Source organism: Argopecten irradians, chromosome 11, assembly GCF_041381155.1.
Source record: "Argopecten irradians isolate NY chromosome 11, Ai_NY, whole genome shotgun sequence".
In the NCBI taxonomy this organism is placed as follows: domain Eukaryota; kingdom Metazoa; phylum Mollusca; class Bivalvia; order Pectinida; family Pectinidae; genus Argopecten; species Argopecten irradians.
The window spans coordinates 29,407,706-29,418,178 of NC_091144.1; the positions used below are offsets into that span (position 1 = coordinate 29,407,706).

Sequence of the window (10,473 nt, forward strand, 5' to 3'; positions counted from 1 at the left end):
GGTATTCTTCACAATTCGGTCTAAAAGCATTGTTTAGATTTGTAAAATAGACCTGTGGCGCCATTCAGGTCAGTGATACTACCTAGACATAACCAAATCAACACATACCGGTTCATTTCTGACATTCTCAAAATTAAACAGAAATTGATAAGATTACCATGTTTTATCTTTATAAGGACGATTAGCACCAAGGTTCGCCTACACAACTACTAAACAATCACGTATGTAGATTTCGATCATATATTGCTTCATTGTTAGTGAAAGAACGGTTTTGATAGGACGTAAATAATTAATCATGTTAAACAAATTTTTAGAAAATACTAAAATATTTAGTTGGCTTGGCCTCTGAGAAGTACTCATCTTATTCAGAGTATTTATTCAGCATGTATTTATACTTTCTGCTATCCTGCTACGAAAGTGTACCATCTATCTCACGAGAAATCGATTAAGTGAAATGGGGGCCAATTACCGTATCGGAGAGGTGATACTGACACGAAACCGCTTGCCATGTGGTGTATGCGATATCTCCATATCTTTATGCGAAACACGGCGCGGAGTGATATCAACACTTTATGGTGATGGGTTCCGGCTATTCACCTCCCCGAACACGAGCCTCCGCTTAGCAGGGTATTGTAGCCTACGTGCAAAAACCGTGTCCGCCTACCCAAGTGTGCGCGAGTAGTTTATAGCCGAGAGAAATATGCGCGAGGTATTTTCATAAGCTTAAAGGAAGTTTCAGATATTCTTTTTTACACAATTTCCAAAGCAGAGTAAAGCATATGCATGGAAACGCCATTGGCGTATACTTGTAAAACTCAAAAGCAATATAAGTAGGTATTCAAAACTTTGACAGAAGTCGCTTTAGTAATCTCGCGATTGAGGTTCTTTTCCGACTTTCTACTCTCTAAAAAAGGCACAGTTTTTGTCTGTCCCTTGTACATTTCAGAGATATTTGTTGCATCGCATTTGTGTGAGAGCGATGCGCGGTATTCTTTGATATGATTAACCAAAATTTTCAAATCAGTTGTGGTAATATTTTAATGATTAATATATGCATGACCTGTCTGTTATACAAATAGTATAATAAAACAGTTATCGACTGGGTTTTCGGGCAACAGATGATTTGTTGGACCTGAAGACAAACTGTTGCCCAAGGCCGAAGGGCAACAGTTTGTCTTCAGGCCCAACAAGTCATCTGTTGCCCGAAAACCCCTGTCAACAACTGTATGTTGTTCCATCATTAAGCCGCTTTTTATCCAAGATATCAGTACATACGTTCATTTTAGCTTTAATATGTCCAGGAGGTCTGTGTGACTGACACTGTTTTATGATATGTTTTTCAAGTAACAATATAATGAGGTTGTTGCCAATACCAATATTACTGTGTGTATAATTTATGGGTTTCTATCTTTATATACCTTTTTACCGCGAACATTTATTTTGTATGTATTATTTTGTATTTTATCTATCGCGTAAATACTTTCATAGCGAAATGTTTACACATACTGTGTAATATAAAAAGAAGGATGTTCATAATATCATATAATGTTCCGGAATCGAATTAGGGACAAATGTTTACAAATTTTATACATCTTTTAAGAAATAACACCTGGACATACATTATATAAACTTAATATTCAAATAATAACAGTGACAAAAAGAGACGGATTAGAAATATATCAATATGGCTGAGAGACCATGTTCTTTTGACTCGTATGATCACCACACCTTTTCATAATTGCTCATGTGCAGACATATCATAACGTTTTTAACACGCTGCATTATAGCATTCTTTTAATTCGTATGAATATAAATGTAGGCAGTATATTGATGTGATCGGCCTGGTCTTTATGTAAAACATATACGATGTTTACATATTAAACAGCACTAGGGCATGGAAGAGCAAAGCATCGCGCAAAATATTTATCTTTCCAAAAATATCGTTCACACCAACAGTGAGAACCAATTACGGACGCGTTCCGGATTTCAGCTAGAAATCAGAGACATCAAAATAAACTTACTACTGTGTCTGCATGTGAACTGATAACCTAATTCTAAGCAATCGTTTGGGAGGAGGTCATGTCGACGTCTAGGTGTTTTGAGCGTTTGGATTTTGATGCCGATCAATGCTACCTTAAAATGTTTTTGTTTTTTTATGGTGTTGTATATACTGCAATTAGATCTCACTTGATTAGTTCACACTTGTTTTGTGGATATAATTGATCGACATGTTCAACTTGATACTTTAGCAGATTATTGTCAGGGCGTGTCTAAATCGCGGTCCAGGGGATCCATTCCGGATTTTAAAAGTAGCATACAAAATGTGTGATAAAAAAGCAAGATACTATGGAATATGAAGTAATAACTTAATTCCATGCACCAAGTGTGTGTTTGATAACATTACTAGGTGGTCCACCATATGTTGTGTATCTAGAAATAAAAATAGATATAGGATCATAAATGAGTGTTCATTTCATGTACAATTTTATGAAACATTTGGTTTTAATTTTTGCGAGACTTCACGATTTACATAAAATCTGGCATGAGATAAACATTATTTTAAGATGGCTACATCATTACAACAACCTTCATTTCGAAGAATCTCGCGTCGAAATGTATTGCGAAAATCAAGCGAATGTCGCCATTTTGTCCTGCCGTCCTCAAAATCCTGATGTCACGTCATTTTTCCTGACGATAATTTATTGTTTTTGTCATGTGGCATTGAATTTCCAGCCAATGGATACGCTCAAGATCATATTACACTAGTGACATATGCCAATCATTATATATCATGTTTGTAACAGTATCTGTGATTAGTTGAAACACATCACATGATAAGAAAATAAAACATCGTATTTCCCTCGAGGGAAATAAATAACGTATTTCCCTCGGGGGAAATAAATAAAGTGTTTTGCTGGTACACGTGATCCCATGGTGACCGAACTTCTTTCACATGGCGTCCTATCCTTTTTCGATTGGACAACAAGGACAGACAAAGAGAAAAGCGAGCATTTTTTCGTCGCGAATTGGTGTGAAATTTGCCCCGAAAGTAGCGAAGCCCCCGGGAAACATTAATAAACTTAATAAACATTAACCACACTGCCACCAGGGCCATAAATTCATAATTTTACAAGAGCGAACCAATGGAAATCATGAAGATCATGTGATACCAGTATTTATGAATATACAATTATTCGAGACGTTATTATAGCTTGTCGGCTTTTATTTCCAGTTTCATATAGGAATGACGAGACACATACAATACAGTGCGGATGTACTGATAACAAAACACGGCAAACGTCCAAGAATTATTAAGTAGCCTCCCTTTGAACGCATTTACTTAGAATTTACCGTAAAATACTAAGTTAACAAAACCTAATTTTGCGGTAAATTCCAATAAAATGTTTTTCTTGAAGATGTTTATAAGATTCTACGAAAAGAAAATAACATAGATACTTGATATCATATAACGATTTTATTTGAGCATTATTTCAATGATTTTGTTTCGTTTAGATTTTTTTCATTTTTTCTTAAATCGTCACCACATTTATATACATGGCTAACCTCACCTATGTGAACTTCATTTTGGCTTATTATTCTACTTACCGACTCAATAATTTGTGTGCGTCAATAGATGCGGTATGTAAAGGAAGCTACTGGAAACACTATTTCGATGCATAAAGAGTAATAACTTGACTTCAAATAATTTCTCCAGGAACGAAAGAGTTATTTCTGCATAATTTTCAGTTGAATGCAATGTGACTGTTTTACTACTCGATCGTATGTTCCAAGAACTGTTTGAATGAAATTATCGTTCAGTCACTTCCTGTGGCCAATGCCTGCATTTGTTTTATTTTCAGGTTTTCATTATCAGTACATGTATATGGCGAATCGTATGGAAGACGGGGGTATGGTATTTTATTTGAAATACACTCAACACAGGACAACATCAGGATGTTCACCATTTTCCATCTGTTTTTATATTTGATTTACCCTTGCGTAATTTTTGCGCTTTGGCATTTTGCGTTTTCTCTTTCTTTCTAAATTTCATATCTGAAGTTATAGAAAAGCCAGCTTTTGACATCTTGTTAACAAACCCTCGTATAAAATTGGCTAGGTCTTTATCAGGCACTGCATTAACGTCCTTTTGACCTTCGTCTCTTAAAAATTGCTGTAAATTTTTGATCAACTGTTGCATCGGATGCAATGATCCTGCAGGGTTAGGTTTATCATGAACCGCAGTATTTGATGTTTCATGAACTGCAGGCTTTGGTGTTTCATGAACCACAGAAACCAAATTAGTCTTTTTGCTTGGTATCCTATAGCTGTGTTTCTTAGTCCTTTTCGTAGAATGGCTAGAAGTTGTATTAGGATGAGATGAGTTTCCTCCCTTGCTTTCTATTAGTTTGGTTTTATTCATATCTTCCCTCATTTTCTGTAGCGATTCTTGGACGATTTTTAATCGGTCTGTATAGTAGGCTTGATGGTTGGGGTCGATGTCTGCGAGTATGTATGTGAATAGTTTGTGTCTGTCCGTTTTTATGTGTTTGTACGTCAATGAATTCAGTCCATCCGTACGCCAGGTCTCATTGGTATGTCGGAGAAGATAAAACCTAAAAAAGTAAAATAATAATAATGATGTTAAACGAAAATCATATTTCAACCGAGATGAAAATACTCTCTGATAAAAAACAAATACCTGAAAAGTTACATTTATGTTTTTATGGGTTATTTTTTACTCCCCTAAACGTAAAGGTTTTGAACGTTGATTTACCTCTCACTTAATTTGGCAACAAAATTATTTCCAATTTTCACGTTTGTCAAATTCATTTTATCAATTCACGTATTATGAATCGAGAAAGCAGAAACTTTTGTGTGTGGCTTTGTCATTAGTATATCATAATAAAAATAACCCGAATTCGTCACAAGAGAAAACAGATTTGTTTGTACAAGACAATACCTTTCCTGGTTTACCGAAGAGTCCTTTTTGTGTGACAACATCTTGTAGCGTGCTATGTCCGGCGAATACCGGGTAAAGTTCAGGTGTGCGGTCCGAAGTCTATCAAAAACATGTTCTGTATTTATTATTTTTTTTCAATTAAAACAAACTTAATGTTTTCTTGCACTTACCCGTCTCGTCAGTAAAACAAATTGTTTTCAGATAAAAAAAATTAATGAGTAATTACAAATCACGACTTCAAATCGTTTACATCACCGAATCATATTGTACTGTATATTGTGATTTTAATGAGCAAGGTGGTTAAAAATGCTGTTTCCCGTTATAGCATATCGTATCAACTGTTGTTCTGTTTCGAGTGACCCAAAACATTAATAACATATCAGACACACCATAAAAAGCGAGAAATATTATGGTATATAGTTATTCATACTACATTATGTAACTGTTTTTTTTTACTCTGGACTTCCATCCCACAAATAAAAACACGTTCAACACGAGATACTGACAGATCGCATTTTATCTCGTTTGCTTCACTCTGTTAATAAATGTTAATAATTACATACACATTTTGTATGCTTGATCATATACATATTGTACCTTGGTATTCCTTAGAATATGTCATACATGATTCCCATAAAATATATCATACACATTTCCCATCGATTATGCTTATATCATAATGAAATATCATTTAAAAGAAGGCCAACGAAAGAAAAAAAGACTCCTTAAAATTTGGTTCTGGATTATTATAAAATCCAACTGACGGCATAGGATTTTCTATCTGTACTTGTGCATTTTAATTAAAGTATCCATATTTCAAATGTCGATTGGATCCTCTCTTACATGAAGGCAGCTCCATCTACCTCTTCTTTCATTTAAGAAAAAATATTTTAATTAAAAAAAAATTATATAAATATATAAATAAATTTTGAACTGGTATTGCTAAAATATCACTGCCATACCAGTATCAAAACATGCTCACCTCTTGGACATATCATCATCCTCACCTCCCCAGCCAAAGAACTTGTTTGAAAACCCATTTACTTTGTAGAAATCTTCTTTTGACATGGCAACAACTCCACCGAATATTGTGCTGTAAGGTAGCCTACAAAATGTTTGGTTTTTTTTTTTTTTTAAATATATTTATGTCTAGCCAACAGTCTCTAGAATATTGAAGAAAAAAATCACTTAAATTTGGCTTGATTATTTTTATCTCAACTACATATCTGATTAAGTTTAAAACTAGGGGAGATGATCTAGTGAAGAACTCTAATGAGAAAGCCTTGTCAACAACTGATTGATTTCAAGAAAGCAATACTTATGTTATCTATAGCTTAATGCTTGAAAAACCATAGAACAACGCAAACCATGTTACAAATATCAAAAGTTCAAAAAAAATTTCATTTTGATTATAATGTCTGTGGGTTAATCCACCAATGTACTGATGTATATTGTGCCAACATGTTATAAAATGTGATCAGTATATGATATGAAGTGTTTTCTTACTTGTATTTTAACCTGTCTACTGCGACAGACATATGTCGGGGTACTTTAGGACACGTGTACATGTTACGGTCATTCTCTGGTATCAGGTCCACGTCATGGAAGATAAAACACTGGTAATCATAATCCCGACTCGCTTCAATAAACCCAATGTTTAGACAAAGCGCCCTGTTAAAATCGGACATGGGAGCCTGAAAATGCATTCGACGATAGATATTATTATAAGAAGGAATTGCCCTTTCATCTTATTTTTCTTTGTCTTTTACTGTGTATAATTGAACATATAACATACTTTTAGATATTTTTTATCTGTGTCTAACTCTTTATAACGAGTTTTACGTGATTTCTGATATCACTGATTATACATAATGTTCATACATATTCTCCCGTGTCTCTTACCCAAATATTGTAATATGTCTTTAAATTATATGAGGACTTTCGTATGTCATAATAAATTGTTAGTAATCTATTACTTTTACCCTTTGCCATATTTGTTTGTGTGTAACTTTCTTATTGTTACAAAGTTATCCACCCAAGAGAGTAGGTATTTACTATGACGCGTGTGTTTGTGAGCATAACGCCATACTTTTCAGAAAAAGGGAAAAAATTAATTCCGCTTACAAAATAATGACATCACAATGGATCCCTAAATGCAAGATGTAATATGCAAAGACGAAAAAGACTGTGTCTAGTATTTTACTATTTTCTATTGTTACACATCTGGTATGCTATATTAGTGATTAAATACATATAACTGGGCCTTCTTTGTACATTGTAAAGCATTTCTATGATATTATAAAATTCATTTGTTCATGGTGATTTTATTTTAAAGTTATGAACGTCGCAAAAAACTCTAATAATGCTAATGTTTAGCCTTGTGTCGTAGTGTGTCGACGATCAACGCTAAATCAAAATTGAATCTTGAATATTTGTTTAGCGACGTAAATACGTATCTACAGTTATACTTACAACTTCTACGACATAAATTCCGTAATCCAACTGCTGTCGCTGTAAAACTTTATGCAGGTTGTTCATTAATGTTATAAGATGGCTCTTCCGGTTACGGTACGGAATGATGATGGCCACGCGGTGTCTAGCGGTACATTTGGAAGGTTTGTATCTGCCGCCATTTTGAAGATCCGGATATAGTTTCTCAATTTGAATCATTTCATAAGTGGCGAAGTCTACTTTCACCTTCCCAACTGTAATTAACAGAATGTAGTCATTGAAATTATAAATTAGAATAGTTAAAAAAACTATACAACAGTCCTTTCCTTAAGTAACTGAAACGTAATTGAATTAGATTCTTTTGTTAGCTATGCATGGAAATCAACACTTTTTGGGGTTTATCTTCACTGTCGAGTCCTAGGATGACAAAAAAAAGTTAGGTTCATACGCGTTTTACGATTTTGAAAGTAATATCCTTTCACAATAAGATGCCAGATGGTAATAGTAAACAAAGTAATCAATGAAGTGCATGTACATATAAAACGTACATCCTTATCATTTTAACTTCCATGTTCACTTGAATGGTAATAGTAGGTATAACGTGCTATAGACCTTTAGAATGATGTTTATTTTTACTTCAAATGTGAAAATAACATACAGGTACCTTTACATGATGATATAAAATATTGAACACTTCTGAGGATGTAATAGCACTAGGGAACAACTCAACATAACAAAGTAACATTTTGTTTAGTTTCTCCTTGCATAAAATTTATGATTAAATACACTGAGAAATTTGGCAGTAATTTTTCATTGAATGATGAGAACCACTTTTGTGATAAGAATATCGATATGCAAATGATTATTTTAGGCATTTGTCTGCTATGTAGTAAAAGATAAGAAGCCCAAACTTTTGAATGACGGTAATAGTGTAAAGTAAGTAACTAAAAAATAGGCGACGTTTCGTATTCTATAGCTTGAACACCATGTTTGATTGATATAACCTGTGGGCATTGATTGCTCGAAAATCTCAAGTTAAGAGGATTGTAATAAACAACTTTTACGTGACCAGTCAAACATCAGGTAATGAGGAGTATTGATGTCATATGAAATTGTAAAATTTTGAAATTATAATAAACAGTATTGCATACAATTTGTACTTTAAATTAATGGAGAATCAAGATTTTATGTGAATTCAGGATAGTATACACATATTTTTATACCTTAAAATCAAATGAGTTGAGTTGACACGAATATCTATGAAATTTGATTTTATAGTAAAGATAGTATAAACGATTGACTCAGTCTGAAAGATACGAAAATTAAAAAAAAATCTTTGTTTGTTTGTTATCGATATATTGATACTTGCAGCATTAAAAATTGTCAAAATTGAATATGCTCACCTAAGCCTTTGGGAACTTCAGGACACGGGGGCAATGGTTTCTTCGTTGTTCTTGATTCTGTTTCTGCAAACTGCCTGATGTTTCGTATTTTCTCACGGTGTTCATTTTTGGCGGTAGTTCGTTCCTCTCTATCAAATGAGTATGTTGTTGCCACATATATACATATTATGCCAACTATGATTTGCGTCATAACGAAGATACGTAATATCACTCGCAGTCTGCATGGGAAGACAACAATTCCTTGTGGTGTAAGACATGAGTATACTGGTGAAGATTTTTGTCCGGTCTCATTGTACATATTAATGGAAGACATCGTTATATTTTATGGACATTTCAATCCATCGTGTTCTTTATCTGTAATGAAACTTTCACAATAAAAATCGTGTTCAAAATATTGTTTTGTTCGTGTCTATGATTCAAGTAAACATTTTGTTTTTGCAAAGAAAATAAAAACATTTATAATACATATTGCAATTAAAATATACATTTTACCTTAAATATCATATTTTACATTAATTTCTTCAAACGAATTTGTCTCGTAGTTTAAAAGCTAAATTATTTGACCTGAAATTATGGGACTAAATTGATAGATAGTTCGCCCCTATGGTATAGGCTCTGCGTCCCATCCCCTGGCCAAAACACCACAGTCTTATAAAGTGATAGTTTCTACTCCTGCTTGGCTCTCAGCATAAATGGAGTGGACGACTGCATTGTCCAATATCACTATAACGCGACGGGTGAAGTGTGCTTGTTTGTTGTCTTTGGTAATAAGGTTCAGTGTGATAGCACTCTAAACTGAGATCCATTAATAAAAAGAGACATAACACGAATATATTGTATCCTCCCAAATCATAGATATTCACACGTGCATACAAATAAGGTCGTCCTTGATGACTATAACTGTTGAAAGAATGTTACGCACAAGCAACCAACCAAGTTGGTATTATCACGTAACACAGCAATAGAGTGTTGAATGTCGAGTTAACCTTGGCTATAGTTATTTGGTTATGATACATCATTAATATATATAGCATTGTGCGAAATACCATAACTAGTCACTTTCGCATTTACTATTTATATCCTAAATTAGATCTTTCGTCAAAGTTTCAACTCTAAATTTAATATTTTTAATAACTAATTAATGTCAAATATTTCTTGAAATTATACGCTGAGGATAAATATAGTATTACTTTTAGTAAAACAGAAATAATCATACAATACATACCTGATGAATAACATGACATATTGTAAACATAACTGACACATTTGGCCACCGTCCGTAAACAAGGTTCCAAATTCCCAGTGTTATCTACAACCAAGAGACATGATAAGCAGTCTAGTGTGTCATCTCCCAAACACATATCTCTCATGTCAACTTCGCAGTACCTTATCATTGTGAATACCTCTATAGTTTCTACAAGCCCTAGATATATGTTGATACCGAAATCAATATATCAATGTTCGCTTCATTTGTACAGTAGGCTTCAGACATCCCAATGGATTGAACTCGATCTGTAGTAAATGGTATGAATCGATCAGAATGGTGATAAGGTTTTTGTAATTACAATAATTTTGGCTGTAAGCATTGACTGGACCTTATATTTCATATGTGTCAAATTTAGTTTTATTTATTCATTTTTGTTTGTTTTTTATGAAACT

General features: G+C 33.6%; 1 protein-coding gene across 1 annotated transcript; it reads right to left on the reverse strand.

Annotated features, from left to right (window-relative positions):
• Positions 1-3,222: 3,222 nt before the first annotated feature.
• LOC138335245 (beta-1,4-galactosyltransferase 4-like) lies at positions 3,223-10,208 on the reverse strand. The gene is made up of 7 exons (XM_069284234.1): positions 10,040-10,208; positions 8,815-9,168; positions 7,433-7,665; positions 6,467-6,654; positions 5,943-6,065; positions 4,961-5,059; positions 3,223-4,613 (listed from the first exon to the last, which is right to left on the reverse strand). Exons 2-7 carry the CDS (start codon positions 9,125-9,127, stop codon positions 3,959-3,961), a joined length of 1,611 nt encoding a protein of 536 aa, XP_069140335.1. The 5' UTR covers positions 9,128-9,168; positions 10,040-10,208; the 3' UTR covers positions 3,223-3,958.
• Positions 10,209-10,473: the final 265 nt, after the last annotated feature.